The sequence below is a fragment of the Coregonus lavaretus genome, assembly GCF_964263955.1.
Source record: "Coregonus lavaretus genome assembly, chromosome: 19".
Classification (NCBI taxonomy): domain Eukaryota; kingdom Metazoa; phylum Chordata; class Actinopteri; order Salmoniformes; family Salmonidae; genus Coregonus; species Coregonus lavaretus.
In genome coordinates this window covers 37,881,547-37,898,630 of record NC_140006.1, presented here as the reverse complement: position 1 = coordinate 37,898,630, position 17,084 = coordinate 37,881,547, and the positions used below count along the sequence as shown (strand labels likewise).

The 17,084-nt window shown below is 44.4% G+C and overlaps 1 protein-coding gene across 1 annotated transcript; it reads left to right on the top strand.

The window, feature by feature from the left end:
* The first annotated feature begins 5,147 nt into the window (after nucleotides 1-5,147).
* LOC311146409 (metal-response element-binding transcription factor 2-like) lies at nucleotides 5,148-16,846 on the top strand. The gene is made up of 12 exons (XM_084182914.1): nucleotides 5,148-5,243; nucleotides 6,101-6,201; nucleotides 7,195-7,334; nucleotides 7,411-7,506; nucleotides 7,630-7,698; nucleotides 7,992-8,115; nucleotides 11,592-11,659; nucleotides 11,741-11,899; nucleotides 12,147-12,255; nucleotides 12,354-12,397; nucleotides 12,475-12,600; nucleotides 14,444-16,846. The coding sequence occupies exons 1-12, from the start codon at nucleotides 5,168-5,170 to the stop codon at nucleotides 14,823-14,825; spliced, it is 1,494 nt and encodes a 497-aa protein (XP_084039040.1). The 5' UTR covers nucleotides 5,148-5,167; the 3' UTR covers nucleotides 14,826-16,846.
* Nucleotides 16,847-17,084: the final 238 nt, after the last annotated feature.

The window sequence follows — 17,084 nt, the reverse complement described above, 5'->3', positions numbered from 1 at the left end:
AGAAAATAATGGCGCTGTGGAGATTTTTTTTGCCAACGCAAAAGCTTTGATCTCCTCTGTGCAAAGTAATGCATAACCATCATATTCTCTATGAAGTCTTCCCTACGAAATAATTATAATTTATATGAAATCATTATACATTTATAAATTATAACTCTTCTCTCTCACTAATTCTGAATTTCATGAATGCTGGGATGTGCCATACAATTTGACTATTACAGCAGCTCGCAGTCATAAAAAGTAACAATGTTGCAGCCATTCATTGTGACAAATGTGTAACTGTTACACAATGTAACAATACACAATGGTACAGGACGACTTATTGTAACAGAAGTGAAGATGGTCCAGGGTATGGTTCTCTAGCGCTGACAAGTGGACGGTTGATTAATTCATATATTTCATTGGAATGAAAATAATATTACAAATATTAATAACTATAGGCTAGTCTACTACAGCTATACATTTTCCAAAACTAAAAAATATTCCAGAATAGTAGGTTGCCATGTCCACTATGCACACTATAATTAAGTTGTGGACTCACGAGCTGGATATGCAGTCTTGGTGAGATTAAACAATTAATGTAGATAATAATAATTGGACTGGTCCTGACAGTAAAACATATATATTTTTTAAGTGGGTCGTGGGTGGAAAAGAAAAGTGTCCTGCCTTCATTTTCAAATGTATTAAAGGTTGGTTAGGTTGGAAGGTTGAGGGTTATCTAGTGAAAGATTATTGATATACTGCCAAGATAAATGTCTCTCCGCCCTCACAATGGGAGTCGTTGTCCACAAAGCCGCATGGCTGACTGTCTCGCTCCCGCCTTTCTTTTCTTTGGATTGGTGGATACATCTCATGATTGTTGTTCTTAAAAATATATATATTAGATGATGGTTGTTGACATCAACCGCAAGTATTCAATGGAGAGAGACGCTATGCCACTAGCCTCATTTAATGAACATGCATAGCCATCTCGAGACAACTCCGATATAAAGTGTTTTTTCTCCAAGTTGCCGGGATGTCACGTGCCCTACTTATATCAGTACACTATTAACAACTTTTAAGCAGTATGAAACTTCTATTGGATCAAATAAACCTCACGTAGCAAATAAGCCATAAATTTTTTTGTTGACCAAATTCGACACTGTCTCATTGACCTCCATACAAAGCTCATTGCTTGGTGTGCGAAACAACGCTGGAGACAGATTTCCCGCCGACTTGGGCCTCTCTGTGCCATGGTTGACCGAGCGCTTCCCACAATGCACTCCCATATCAGCGGGAAATAAAAATGGCGAATGTATTAGGGGAGAATGACCCGTTTGTTATTTTCTAAACAAAATTTATAGTGTGTCATTTTGAGAGGTGCATTTCAAAGAGTCTTCCCGCTACTCAGACAAGACGTCAATCACCGGTTACGACCGAGTATTTAAATATATGTTGCATTTTGTCCCTCCTAACTGACCGAATGAGGTAACTCGCTAGCTTATCAAAATACCTTGTTATTCACTGAGGTTGTGGGTGCGCTCCAGAATCATTCCGTCTGTTATTATAGCTCGAGACCTGTCTGCCTGTAGACAACTGCTAAGACAAATTACATACCTGATGTATCGAGCTAGCCATTGAACTGAAAACGTATGTGCAGCTAATTGTATCAATTCATTATTTCATCCTGGATGCAAATGTCCAGCTAGCTAGCTAGCTAGCCCACGAAAAAAATGAGAAAGTGACGCTGCATAGAGTGAGAGAGTTCGAACACTCCATTTTACAACCGATAAATACATTTTAGTGAAGGACTTATTGCACCAACAATGTTAATTTTCTCACATATCTAGTATGATGAGTTACTTGACAGCTGAGTTGACACAGCCTGTCAAATTCTAGGCTATTCTCTGTTGATTAGCGTACATGGCTTGCTACTGTTACTTAAAAAATATGTGATTTGGCTTTCCGTGTTCCCATTGAAAGAATCCCCTTTTAGTCTGTGTCTCAGATATGGTGAGACTCAACTGGCCTGTAGCTTCAATACAATGACAACGCTTGACAGTGACACCTATGTTTTTGGACAATGTAGGAATTAATTCACCTCTCTCCCAATACGACAGAGACTCAACGGCATTAGAGCGCTTGCCGGTCCACCAGCAGAAAGCACAATCCCATCCGCAGCAGTGCAAGACGCAAGTGTCCCTGACCAGCGTCCACCCTGCGGAGGATAGACATGGAGGGGACACGGGCAACAAGTTTGAAGAGGGACAAGAGGTCCTAGCCCGATGGTCGGATGGCCTGTTTTATTTGGGGACTATCACGAAGGTAAGCAGATTTAGTTACTAGGTGGGAAGTTTCAATTTGGTGTTAATTTGGATATGTAATATAAAATGCAATTTAAGACATATCTTATGTTATTTTGCAGTAAAGGATCTTGATTTTTTTTCTCTCCCTCAGATAAATAAAGACAAGCACCGCTGCTTTATTGTCTTTGAAGATCGGTCAAAGTCCTGGGTTCTGTGGAAGGACATTCAGACAGGCAAGTAGTTATCCTGCAGAAGACATGCTGCCATGTCAAGTTCCAGTCATATTTTTGATAGTCAATGCGATGGACAGTTTTATGCTAACCTGATAGTATGTTAAACTTGCATCTTGTTGGATATTTGCCATCTGTGTAATATATGTGTATTACACTCTAAAGAAAAAAGCCATCTGCTAGTAAAAATAATGCCTTTCTATTTTCTCCACAGATATTGCCAATAGACTGTGGGCAGAATCCTTAGAATTTTGCTTTTAGAAAGTGTATAATTTATTCTCCAAGATGTACAGTTTTCTGTTAAATGTGTTAATTCATTCCGTTTGGCTTGCCCTCATTCATTCTATCTCTAGTTGTCTAGATATCCTTGGTTGAGATTTCTTCCGTCTATCTCCTCCGGGTTTATCTTTTGTAATTTGTCCCTGACCGTTAACAGACTACAGAATTTCTGGGCATACGTCAACCGTACATTCCCCACAGAGCCCGCAGACAAGCATAGGGAAGGAACTCCTCAGCCTGTGTTACTACTGTGTTAATACATGTTCATTTTATACGTGTTAATGAGTCACACTTCAGGGAGGGGCCAAGAAATGAGATGGTCATCTAGCTATGTCATCTATTAACATCTATTTAAGTTAGATGACTCATGACTGAATTGGAATTGCACATAAGCTTATTTGGTCTAAGTGGCAGAAAATGTGACAGTGTTATGTTGAACCTCAAATGGCACACCCGGTGGTATTTGAGTATGAATTCATATAAATTGGGCCTCTCGACTAAAGTCACCTAAAGTTGTAAAGTTCATATTCTATGGCCTTTGCACTGATGTTTACTGTCATTTTATTTCGTGAGGTTGCAGGTGTTGCAAAAAAAAGTGTTTATAGTGTCTTTACAAAATTACAGCCTCTTCAAAAAGGGGCCCTCCCTCTTTGGATTGGATATGAATGACAGATAACAATTTCAGTCAACTTTGGGTGAAAGCAGCATATCTTGTTTGATTGGAAGCACATGGGGTTACAGTGCATTCGGAAAGTATTCAGACCCCTTGACTTTTTCCAAAAAATTTTACGTTACAGCCTTACTCTAAAATGGATTCAATTGTTTTTTCCCCCTCATCAATCTACACACAATACCCCATAATGACAAAGCAAAACAGGTTTTTAGAAAATGTTGCAAATATATTGCAAATCAAAAACGGAAATATCACATTTACATAAGTATTTGGATCCTTTGCTATGAGACTTGAGCTCAGGTGCATCCTGTTTCCATTGATCATCCTTGAGATGTTTCTACAACTTGATTGGAGTCCACCTGTGCTAAATTCATTTTTGATTTGGAAAGGCACACACCTGTCTATATAAGGTCCCACAGTTGACAGTGCATGTGGTCGAAGGAATGGTCCGGACAGCTCTGAGACAGGATTGTGTCGAGGCACAGATCTGGGGAAGGGTAGCAAAACATTTCTGCAGCATTGAAGATCCCCAAGAACACAGTGACCTCCATCATTCTTAAATGAAAGAAGTTTGGAACCATCAAGACTTTTCCGAGAGCTGGCCGCCCGGCCAAACTGAGCAATCGGGGGAGAAGGGCCATGGTCAGGGAGGTGACCAAGAACCCGATGGTCACTCTGACAGAGCTCCAGAGTTCCTCTATGGAGATGGGAGAACCTTCCAGAAGGACAACAATCTCTGCAGCACTCCACCAATCAGGTCTTTATGGTAGAGTGGCCGGACGGAAGCCACTCATCAGTAAAAGGCAAATGTGACAGCCCGCTTGGAGTTTGCCAAAAAGCACCTAAAGGACTTTGACCATGAAAACAAGATTCTCTGGTCTGATGAAACTAAGATTGAACTCTTTGGCCTGAATGCCAAGCGTCACGTCTGGAGGAAATCAGGCACCGCTCATCACCTGGCCAATACCATCCCTACGGTGAAGCATGGTGGTGGCAGCATAATGCTGTAGGGATGTCTTTCAGCGGCGGGGACTGGGAGACTAGTCAGGATTGAGGGAAAGATGAACAGAGCAAAGTACAGAGAGATCCTTGACGAAAACCTGCTCCAGAGCGCTCAGGACCTCAGACTGGGGTGAAGGAAAGGCTTTGGGACAAGTCTGAATGTCCTTGAGTGGCCCAGCCAGAGCCCAGACTTAAATCCAATCGAACATCTCTGGAGAGAATTGAAAATAGCTGTGCAGTGACGCTCCCCATCCAACCTGACATAGCTTGAGAGGATCTGCAGAGAAGAATGGGAGAAACTCCCCAAATACAGGTGTGCCATGCTTGTAGCGTCATACCGAAGCTGACTCGAGGCTGTAATCGCTGCCAAAGGTGCTTCAACAAAGTACTGAGTAAAGGGTCTGAATACAAAAAAAAACATATCACATACATACAGTACCAGTCAAACATTTGGACACACCTACTCATTCAAGGGTTTTTCTTTATTTGTACTGTTTTCTAAGTTGTAGTATAATAGTGAAGACATAAACTATGAAATAACACATATGGAATCATCTAGTAACCAACAAAGTGTTAAACAAATCAAAATATATTTTATATTTGAGATTGTTCAAAGTAGCCACCCATTACCTTTGGCAAACCCTGGTGTAGAGGAATGACCCGTCTGTCTGTTTTTAGGGGATGAGGGAGGAGAGGACATGGTCTGCACAATATGCCTTGACGAGTGCTCCGAGGATCCCAACGAGATTGTCATCTGCGACAAGTGTGGACAAGGTAGGGCTGAATCACCATCCTAACAGTGTGGACAAGGTAGGGCTTAATCACCATCCTAACAGTGTGGACAAGGTAGGGCTTAATCACCATCCTAACAGTGTGGACAAGGTAGGGCTTAATCACCATCCTAACATTGTGGACAAGGTAGGGCTTAATCACCATCATAACAGTGTGGACAAGGTAGGGCTTAATCACCATCCTAACAGTGTGGACAAGGTAGGGCTTAATCACCATCCTAACATTGTGGACAAGGTAGGGCTTAATCACCATCCTAACAGTGTGGACAAGGTAGGGCTTAATCACCATCCTAACAGTGTGGACAAGGTAGGGCTTAATCACCATCCTAACAGTGGGTTTTCACCAACAACAAATTCAGCAAGAGAAGTTCCGCCCCCATTAATTTCCAATGAGGGCATGTAGAGAAATTGTGGGAGGGTGAGCCCTGCTAGCAGAGCAGTGGAAAAAGTTGAGCTCTACTTTATGCAAATTTCAAGCGGAACGAAGCCTTGTAGCTCAGTTGGTAGAGCATGGCGCTTGCAACGCCAAGGTTGGGGTTCGATTCCCAAGGGGGACCAGTATGAAAAATGTATGCTCTGGATAAGAGCGTCTGCTAAATGACTAAAATGGAAAATGTTAGAGGAGGGTTCCGCCTCTTGTAACGTCACTGTAACTTCTTCGTCCTGTAGCGCAAAGACAAGGTTGGGAAATGATGCCTGGGACCAGATGTTTGTTGGTTCATATCCCAGTTAAAGAGTCCTTGTTTGCTATCTAGTCATTAGAGGTCCCACCTCTGGGGGAAAAAAGGGATTGATACAATAGTAATTCTCTCTGAACTGTGACCCGTCTTTTCCTTTCAGGATACCACCAGCTCTGCCACGCCCCCGTCATCGACTCCAGCCTGATCGACACAGATGAGAAGTGGCTCTGTAGGGAGTGTGTGTTCACCACAACAACAAAGGTACTTACGATACTATAGGTTTACTTAACACTGAGTGTACAAAACATTAGGAACACCTGCTCTTTCCATGACCTAGACTGACCAGATGAATCCAGGTGAAAGCTATGATCCCTTATTGATGTCACCTGTTAAATCCACTTCAATCAGTGTAGATGAAGGGGAGTAGACTGATTAAATAAGGATTTTTAAGCCTTGAGACAATTGACACGTGGATTGTGTGTGTCCCATTCAAAGGGTGAATAGCAAGACAAAATATTTTGTCTTTGAATGTGGTATGGTAGTAGGTGCCAGGCGCACCTGTTTGAGTGTCAAGAACTGCAATGCTGCTGGGTTTTTCACGCTCAACAGTTTCCCGTGTGTATCAAGAATGGTCCACCACCCAAAGGACATCCAGCCAACTTGACACAACTGTGGGAAGCATCCCTGTGGAACACTTTCGACACCTTGTAGAGTCCATGCCCCGATGAATTGAGGCTTTTCTGAGGGCAAAGGGGGGGGGGTGCAACTCAATATTAGGACGGTGTTCTGCATGCAAGGTACACAATCAACACACTATAATTAAGCAATAAGGCACGAGGGGGTGTGGTATATGGCCAATATACCACGGCTAAGGGCTGTTCTTATGCCCGACGCAACGTGGAGTGCCTGGATACATCCCTTAGCCGTGGTATTTTGGCAATATACCACAAATACCTGAGGTGCCTTATTGCTATTATAAACTGGTTACCAACATAATTAGAGCAGTAAAAATACATGTTTTGTCATACCCGTGGTATACAGTCTGAAATACCAATGGCTTTCAGCCAATCAGCGTTCAGGGCTCGAACCACCCAGTTTATAATACAATACAACATAACGCATTATGAAAATACTGGAAAGTGAACCCACACATACTATCATATTACGGAACCACTGTGTGAAAATGTTGTAGTAATAGTAAGGGGACGCTCCAACCAATTGAGCTCACAGTGGGGTGTGTGTGTTCTCTGACAGAAGGGTGCGCTGAAGAACGGTCCCGAAACCCTGCAGGAGCTGAAGCAGTCTCTGCCTTATGCCCTGGAGGACCTGGTGTGGGACCAGGGCCACAAGACCAACATTCAGCAATGCTACTGCTACTGTGGAGGGCCTGGAGAGTGAGTAGCACACACACACACACCCATACATACTCATACATAATCTGTTTTAACCCTTCTCCCCTCTCTCCTTTAGCTGGTACCTGAAGATGCTGCAGTGCAACAGGTGTAAGCAGTGGTTCCACGAGGCGTGTATCCAGTGTTTTAAAACGCCCATGTTCTATGGAGACAGGTACTAAACAACCGCTCCTTTAAAGCGTCATATGATAAAAGTAATCTCTCAGGAAGCATGTGCTAAGTGACTACCTATGACATGCAAGAAAATAAATATACTCTTGTGCTTCTTTCTCACCAGGTTCTATCTATTTATTTGCTCAGTTTGCAATAGTGGACCGGAGTACCTCAAAAGACTGCCTCTTAGATGGTGAGAGAAACTTGTGTAGAATTGATTTGTGTACGAGATGGATTGGTGTGATTCACATCGAGCCATTGATCTATTGTTTCCTGTGTTGAAGCAAACAAGATAACCCACTGACACTGCATCAGTTTAACAGTAGTACAGTATATACGTATTGTTTGATGAAACTGGAGTAGCAGTCTATCGTAGTTCCCTCTAGGCAAAATGAAGCTATTTAATTATATTCCACGTCAATCCCATACTGAATCATATTGACTTTTGGCTGTTCTACACTTCCCTTCCTCGTTTCTGACCAATAGGGTGGACGTTGCACACCTGAGCCTCTACAATATGAGTGTGATTCACAAGAAGAAGTACTTTGATTCTGAGCTGGAGCTGACGACTTACATCAACGACAACTGGGAACAACTGCAGCTCGGGGAGGTAGGACGAAGCTTGACACCGTTGGGAATAGGGGTGTGAATGTTTAAACGATCACACGTTTAAACAAAATTGGGATCCTTGGCATTAAGAAAAAATCCAAGGACCAAGAGAACGGTGCACATCACTCCGGTTCTTAAATCTTTACATTGGCTTCCAGTCAGTTACAGAATTGATTTCAAAGTGGTGCTTTTAGTTTATAAATCTTTGAATGGTTTAGGACCCGAGTACATGTCTGATATGTTTGAAGAATATAAACCGAGCAGGGCTCTTAGATCCATGAACACAGGTCAGCTAGTAGAGCCCAAACTAAACATGGAGAAGCTGCGTTTAGCACTGATGCTGTACACAACTGGAATAAACTACCAGAAGATCTTAGATGTGCCCCAAACGTATCCATTTTTAAATCCAGGTTAAAAACACTTCTCTTTTCACGTGCCTACGACTGAGCACTTAAACTTAACCACACTGTTTAGCCTTATAGCTTCCTATGTTTTTATCCCATTTTTAATTTTTAATCTTTATATGTTTTTTTTTTTATTGTATTTTTATTATTATGATGTTTTCATTATTTTTTGATAAACATCTTTGTAAAGCACATTGAATTGCTTCGATGTATGAATTGTGCTATATAAATAAACTTGCTTGCTTGCTAACCCCCCCCCCCCCAAAAAAAAATATGTTTTTTCCCCACAAAATTAAAATCACAGTGCAGTTATCACAAAACATATTATTTTCTGTGATATAGCCTAACTAGACTATATGGCTCTAAAGACCTGGGGAAAGTTGTGTAATTTAAATAAAACCAGAGAGGGAGAGGCGAACTTTAGGATACTTTGGAGAATTTGCGAGGCTTGCAAGACAAGACATTGCGAGATACAGATTACCAAGACGCACGGTACTGCCTGCCCCCTCCTCTTTCCCTCACGCTGGCCTGCCTGCCCCCTCCTCTTTCCCTCACGCTGGCCTGCCTGCCTGCCCCCTGCTCTTTCTCCCTCACGCTGGCCTGCCTGCCCCCTCCTCTCTCTCCCTCACACTGGCCTGCCTGCCCCCTCCTCTTTCCCTCACGCTGGCCTGCCTGCCCCCTCCTCTCTCTCCCTCACGCTGGCCTGCCTGCCCACACCTCTCTTTCCCTCACGCTGGCCTGCCTGCCCCCTCCTCTTTCCCTCACGCTGGCCTGCCTGCCCCCTCCTCTCTCTCCCTCACGCTGGCCTGCCTGCCCCCTCCTCTCCCTCCCTCACGCTGGCCTGCCTGCCCCCACCTCTCTCTCCCTTACGCTGGCCTGCCTTCCCCCTCCTCTCTCTCCCTCACGCTGGCCTGCCTGCCCCCTCCTCTCTCTCCCTCACGCTGGCCTGCCTGCCCCCTCCTCTCCCTCCCTCACGCTGGCCTGCCTGCCCCCTCCTCTCTCTCCCTCACGCTGGCCTGCCTGCCCCCTCCTCTCTCTCCCTCACGCTGGCCTGCCTGCCCCCTCCTCTCTCTCCCTCACGCTGGCCTGCCTGCTTCCTCCTCTCTCTCCCTCACGCTGGCCTGCCTGCCCCCTCCTCTCTCTCCCTCACGCTGGCCTGCCTGCCCCCTCCTCTCTCTCCCTCACGCTGGCCTGCCTGCCCCCTCCTCTCTCTCCCTCACGCTGGCCTGCCTTCCCCCTCCTCTCTCTCCCTCATGCCTGCCCCCTCCTCTCTCTCCCTCACGCTGGCCTGCCTGCCCCCTCCTCTCTTTCCCTCACGCTGGCCTGCCTGCCCCCTCCTCTCTCTCCCTCACGCTGGCCTGCCTGCCCCCTCCTCTCTCTCCCTCACGCTGGCCTGCCTGCCCCCTCCTCTCTCTCCCTCACGCTGGCCTGCCTGCCCCCTCCTCTCTCTCCCTCACGCTGGCCTGCCTTCCCCCTCCTCTCTCTCCCTCACGCTGGCCTGCCTGCTCCTTCTCTTCTCTAGTGATGCCAGTGTGTGTTCAGTTTTCGGACTGTTGCATGTGGAATATCCTAGCCTATTTATTGATGATAGGCCCTGCTTTACTGAAGTGAGACATTGCAAGCCAAGAACTTGCAAGGTACAGCATTCCATTGCGAGGTACAGCTTTTGATTGCCGATAGATAGGCCTAGTGCACGGTTCTGACTCTGTCTGCCTAGTGGTCAACCTGCCTATACTGTGCCCCTCCCCTAGCTCTCCGTCCCGCCTAGCTCGCTATGAAAATGCAGGTGTTTGTGTTCTCGGAAGTACGGCAACAAATCAGTCTCCTCCGATCCCAAAATACTCTAGTCGATTCTGCTATCTTGACACTCAGAAATGGGATTCGATACCGGTAGTTGACAAATCAATTATTTTGGAGTCGACTCCCCACCCTTACGTCATCGTCGTTAACAGTTGGAAAGGCAATCGACAGCAGCGAAGTCCTGTATGGAAATACTTTGAAAAACATTAGCAAGGTGGAATCGAGGTACAGTAATGGTAGTACAGGTGCAATGCTTAACCATCTGAAAGGGACGCACCGTGAGACCCAAACTATTGCTGGTAGCAGCCTCCTTTTGAACTCAAATTGAATTTTTTAGTCTTATAGTTTTAATGGAAAACCAATTTAAAAAATGGTAGTTTAAATGTTAAGATTTTCAATTTGTCACATCCCTAGACGGGCAACATTCATTTATAGAACTTCTCAAATATATTTTGTTTGTTTTAAATCCACTCTTTCTATGAGAACAAAAATATAAATGCAACATGCAACAATTTCAACGATTTTACTGAGTTATAGTTCATATAAGGAAATCAGTCAATTGAAATAAATTCATTAAGCCCTAATCTATGGATTTCACATGACTGGGCATGGGCACAGGCCCACCCACTTCGGAGCAAGGCCTACCCACTGGGGAGTCAGGCCCAGCCAATCAGAATGAGTTTTTCCCCACAAAAGGACTTTATTACAGACAGAAGTACTCCTCAGTTTCATCAGCTGTCCGGGTGGCTGGTTTCAGATGATCCTGAAGAAGACGGATGTGGAGGTCTTGGGCTGGCGTGGTTACACGTGGTCTGCGGTTGTGAGGCCGGTTGGACATACTGCCAAAATCTCTAAAACGACATTGGTGGCAGCTTATGGTAGAGAAATGAACGTTCAATTATCTGGCAACATCTCTGGTGGACATTCCTGCAGTCAGCATGCCAATTGCGCGGTCACTCAAAACTTGACATCTGTGGCATTGTGTTGTGTGACAAAACTGCACATTTTAAAGTGGCCTTTTACTGGCGCTCCGGTGTAATAATCATGCTGTTCAATCAGCTTCTAGAAATGCTCACTAACAGGGATGTAAACACATTTCTGCAAAAAGAATGAGAGAGATAAGATTTTTGTACGTATGGAACATTTATTTTATTTCACATCATGAAACATGGGACCAACACTTTATATTTTTTGTTCAGGATATTTTATTTGACATAGCAATATATTAAATTCTAACATTAAATAAATCAGACTTTCATTTTCTCAACTCCAGCTTTCAGCCACTCCTCATTCGGACCGATATGAAAGTATTCTGGAAGCACTGAATAGCAACCACAGCATGTGAGTAACGCTCTTTCCCTATGACCTCATGATTTGTGATGTTATTATACAAATCCACCCTAATTTCTCCATCTCTTTCAGGTTCATGTCAGGGAAGGAGATCAAGAAGAAAAAGCACCTCTTTGGGCTGAGGATCCGTTTTCCTCCGGGTCCCCAGAGCTCTGAGCTGCTGGCCGACAGAGGGGAGCCAGAGATCAAGATTAAAGACAGGAAGGCTATCAAGCCTCTTTCCAACACCAGGTGGGGACTCCGCTTTCTACTAAATTATGTTATGAGAAACTTGTTAAAAAACGAACTAATTAAAAAACATATTTTTTGCATGTTAGATATCCTGGTAAGGCTGTTTTTGGTTTTTATCAGTACTTTTGGTTGGGTTTGGTTAGCCAGAAGTTGACTGGTAAGAAAAGGTAGCAGAAAAGTGAACTATCCTTTTGTTTTCAGTAAACTATGATGACTCAATTTGACGGTGTGAATCTTGTTGTTCCAGTGAATTAACCAGTGGCATGGTGAAGAAGGCCAAGAAGAGGAAGAAGCAGGGAGGTAACTCCCTGGAGACTCTGGCCAAGCTAAGTCGCTCCAGTGAACTATTGGCCCAGGTGTGTGTTTGTTTAATACTACTTGTATTGATCGATGTTAAAACATTTGAGAGGTATGTTGTTCATCCATGTGTAATGTCTTTTTATCCCCCCTGAAGGATGTGAAGCCACCACTGCCACTGGATTCCCAGTCCTTAAGGAGGTAAGCTATCCCCAATTTTGTTTAATTTGTGACATTTTTGCTCAGTTTGTGAAACTGTTGAATGGTGTTGTTACCAGTGTCATCTTAACTCCAAGCAGCAGGAGTGAAAAATCTCTGCCCTGCTCCAGTATCTCCGACATGGAATCCATCGGTGCAGTCCACACCACTGAAACTACCTCAACTAGCCTCTCCGGACAGTCCAGGTACATTCTACAAAAGCATTAAGGTACACGACATGGCCAAAAGTATGTGGACACCCCTTCAAATTAGTGGATTCCGCTATTTCAGCCACACCCGTTGCTGACAGATGTATAAAATTGAGCACACAGCCATGCAATCTCCATAGACAAACATTGGCAGTAGAATGGCCCGTACTGAAGGTCCTCTGTAGCTCAGCTGGTAGAGCACAGCGCTTGTAACGCCAAGGTAGTGGGTTCGATCCCCGGGACCACCCATACACAAAAATGTATGCACGCCTGACTGTAAGTCACTTTGGATAAAAGCGTCTGCTAAATGGCATATTATTATTATTATTATTATTATTATTATTATCAGTGACTTTCAATGTGGCACTGTCATAGGATGCCACCTTTCCAACAAGTCAGTTTGTCAAATTTCTGGCCTGCTAGCGATGCCCCGGTCAACTGTAAGTGCTGCTATTGTGAAGTGGAAATGTCTAGGAGCAACAACGGCTCAGCCGCGAAGTGGTAGGCCACACAAGCTCACAGAACAGGACCGCCGAGTGCTGAAGCGCATAAAAATGGTCTGTCCTCAGTTACAACACTCACTACCGAGTTCCAAACTGCCTCTTGAAGCAACGATAGCACAATAACTGTTTGTCGGGAGCTTCATGAAATGGGTTTCCATGGCCGAGCAGCCACACACAAGCCTAAGATCACCATGCACAGTGCCAAGCGTCAGCTGGAGTGGTGTAAAGCTCACCGCCCCGCCATTGGACTCTGGAGCAGCGGAAATGCGTTCTCTGGAGTGATGAATCACGCTTCACCATCTGGCAGTCCGACGGATTAATCTGGGTTTGGCGGAAGCCAGGAGAACGCTACTGCCCAAATGCATAGTGCCAACTGTAAAGTGTGGTGGAGGAGGAATTATGGTCTGGGGCTGTTTTTCATGGTTAGGGCTAGGCCCCTTAGTTCCAGTGAAGGGAAATCCTAACGCTATAATATACAATGACATTAAACGATTCTGTGCTTCCAACCTCACTAATGCTCTTGTGGCTGAATGTAAGCAAGTCTCCGTGGCAATGTTCCAACATCTAGTGGAAAGCCTTCCCAGAAGAGTGGAGGCTGTTGTATCAGCAAAGGGGGGACCAACTCCATATTAATGCCCATGATTTTGGAATGAGATGTTCGATGAGCAGGTGTCCACACACTTTTGGTAATGTAGTGTACTGTAAATACTAATATCCACACTCAGGCTCTCACACATTCACATGGAAAGTCATTGTACCCCTCATAATTGGGAGTACCTCTTAAGTATTTTTCTAATCTCTCTCTCCCCCCTTTCTCTCTCCCTCTCCCTCTCCCTCTCTCTCTCTCACGCTCTCCGTCTCCCTCTCTCTGTCTCCCTCCCTCCCTCTCTCTGTCTCCCTCCCTCTCTGTCTCCCTCCCTCTCTGTCTCCCTCCCTCTCTGTCTCCCTCCCTCTCTGTCTCCCTCCCTCTCTGTGTCTCCCTCCCTCTCTGTGTCTCCCTCCCTCTCTGTGTCTCCCTCCCCCTCTCTGTCTCTTTCTCCCTCTCTCCCTCTCTCTCTGTCTCCCTCTCTTTCTCCCTCCCTCCCTCTCTCTCTGTCTCTCTCTCTCTCTCTCTCTCTCTCTCTCTCTCTCTCTCTCTCTCTCTCTCTCTCTCTCTCTCTCTCTCTGTGTCTCCCTCCCTGTCTCTCTGTGTGTCTCTCTCTCTCTCTCTCTCTCTCTCTCTCTCTGTGTCTCCCTCCCTGTCTCTCTGTGTCTCTCTCTCTCTCTCTCTCTCTCTCTCTCTCTCTCTCTCTCTGACTCCTTCTTTCTCTCTCTCCTCTATTCCTCTTCCACCCCAGCTTGTGTAACTCCAGTAAGACGTTCACGGGTCGCCACTGTCCCATCGCCCAGCCCCCCCTGAAGAGGAGAAGGGGCCGGCCACGACGGGCCCCCCTCCAGCCCCCCAACCCTGAGATCCCCCCTCCTCACCAGCCAGACCCCCACCACCTCCCCGATGTCCCAGAGCCCCCCAACCCCCTGCCGGGGCTCCACTCCACGGACATAGTGAACGGCCTGGGCCAAGGCGGACAGCTGTCCCACCTGAAGAGCTCAATCAGTAGCTACTTTGGAGTGGCAGGCCGCCTGGAGTGCGGGGAGAAGTACCGCATCCTAGCTCGCCGGGTCACCCTGGACGGCAAGGTTCAATACCTGGTGGAGTGGGAGGGCGTCACTGCCTCCTAAACTTGTCATAGCGCTTACGTAGTTTATCACACATTTACGTAGCTCTTATAATACGTTTACACTACGCTTATAAAGCATTATAACACTCGCCTTCTGAGATCGGGCTACCCCCGAATTGCCCGGTCTGGAAGGGAGCTTGTGTTTCCAGTGATATGCTCCAGTGATATGCTCCAGTGATATGCTCCAGTGATATGCTCCAGTGAAATGCTCCAGTGAAATGCTCCAGTGAAATTCTCCAGTGATATGGTCTTTCTGTGACTTGTCTTTTGTGTTTCAGATCTGTTTCGGTTTTGTAAACTGAAGGGGTTAAGAGACCATCTTTGACAGAATGTAAAAGGAATGGTGTTTAGAGTGGGTTAGATAGGGGGTGTGAATGGTGTTTGAGTGCCTTTTGCGCCTGACCTGATATGTTAAAAGTGTGCCTGTTTGCGAGTAGTTGATGTTCGAGAGGGACTCAAACAACAGAGATATGATGTTGTGCTGCTGCAAACCCGTTTTATTATTGTTTATTATTAATTATTATATATATCTTTACTTTTCTACTTGTTTTTATTGATATGCCTCGGAGAGTGTCTAGTGAGGCACAGTTTATTTTTTACGATTTGGATTTGATTGCACATACTGTCTCAAGATCAGCCTGTCATACAGCAATTCTCCTGAACACGTTTTACCCAGGCTCATAAAATCATTTAGAGACAGAGATATGAAGTTTCTCTTTTCACTCTTTGGCAGCTGAAAGCGTGTAACCTGTAGCTCTAATCTGCTTCATGTTCTGCAAATCATCTCAGTATGAGTAGTGTTATTTTCACTGTGTTATAGTCCAAACCTAACGCATTATTCATTAATAACACTGGTAGAATTTGCTTTTGATGGCTGAGCTTGTGCGAAAGAACGTTAGTGACTGAATTCATGTGTCATGCGGTAACTTATGCCGTTCGGCCTTGTGTTGTTACATGTGAAAGGTTCTGAGTAATGTACCCACGTTTTTAATTGTCTTCTTCAATATATGTTCTGAAGATATACATTTTAGCTGCATTTTTTTTTTATATGCAATCATTGTACATTTAGTTTATTTACATTTATGAACCCCTCTTAAAGGACTGTTCCTTCCCTCTGTGTGCGGTTATATTTTCGGACTTTGATCAGTAAATGCAAACATTGAATGCAAAAACCTCATGGACCTTTTACTTTTTAAAAACTGAATTCAGTTCTATGCAACTTAAGTCTCGAAAAACCGTTGTTTTTTGTATTTCAATCACTTGACCGTGAGATTGGCATCAGCAACAAACCGTAGCAATATTTTGGTTACATCTGACTCAGGCCTTTTTGTTGATTTTATTTCAGGTGCTATTTATTTCACCTTTTACTCCTCAGAACTGTGCACTTAGTCAGACGTCTGCTGGTACAGCCAAACTCACCTGTAACCCACTCAGGATATGCTCAGCAACTTTACTGTATGTATGATGTGCTCATAGAACTCAAAGATTTGGATTGTAACATGTTGGGATTGATGGAACATTTTCTGTGGCGTCAGTATTTCATTGAGAAGTTAATTTTAAAGAAAATGTTGCATTCATTTATACATTCCTCTGTGACTGGTTGTTTTCAAAAGGCTGAAATTCAGTCCATTATGCTACAGTGTCACATCTATTAGTTCATCTGAGAACATTATCTTCCTGTTGAGTTCCCTGCACCTCTGATTCAGAGGGGTAGGTTCAATACGGAAGACACATTTCAGTTGTACAACGGACTAGGTATCCCCCTTTCCCCCTGTTTCATTGTAAGAGTTCAAAAAGTTAATGCCTCTTGTTGTTGGATGTGTTTTGTTGTTCTCAGAAAATGCAGTTTTCTCCTTGAGGCAGTGGAGTTGGGTCTTGATGTTGATACCTCTTTATTAAAAAAGTACAGTTATATTTTAAGTTTTTCTTCTGTATGTTGTTGTTCCAGTGTTAGACCCCTAGATATTTTTGTTTTTCTACTGGCTTTGAGCAGGCTTCTTCAGTCAAATAATAAATATCTAAAAGCCTACTGATATTGTTTATTTGTTCTGTCACATTGGCACTTTTTATTATGATTCCAGTAAGTCATCTTGACTATTTTATTTTATTTTGTATGGCATGTTACATTTCCATGAGGTAAGACAGTGTAGAGAATTAATTCAGGTGACAGGTTATTACCAGCTAGCTAGTTAACAATAACCCAGAAATACTTGGAAGAAATTATTAAAGTATTTCTGATTTCACTCTAGTAGTTAGCTTA

What these genes read in the sequence shown, in the direction of transcription:
- LOC311146409 (XM_084182914.1), top strand. Translation starts at nt 5,168, where the DNA reads ATGGTCTGCACAATATGCCTTGACGAGTGCTCCGAGGATCCCAACGAG. An exon ending in TACTGTGGAGGGCCTGGAGA is followed by an intron (nt 7,335 to 7,410) that starts GTGAGTAGCACA and finishes TCTCTCCTTTAG; the next exon opens with CTGGTACCTGAAGATGCTGC. An exon ending in AAGCCTCTTTCCAACACCAG is followed by an intron (nt 11,900 to 12,146) that starts GTGGGGACTCCG and finishes TTGTTGTTCCAG; the next exon opens with TGAATTAACCAGTGGCATGG.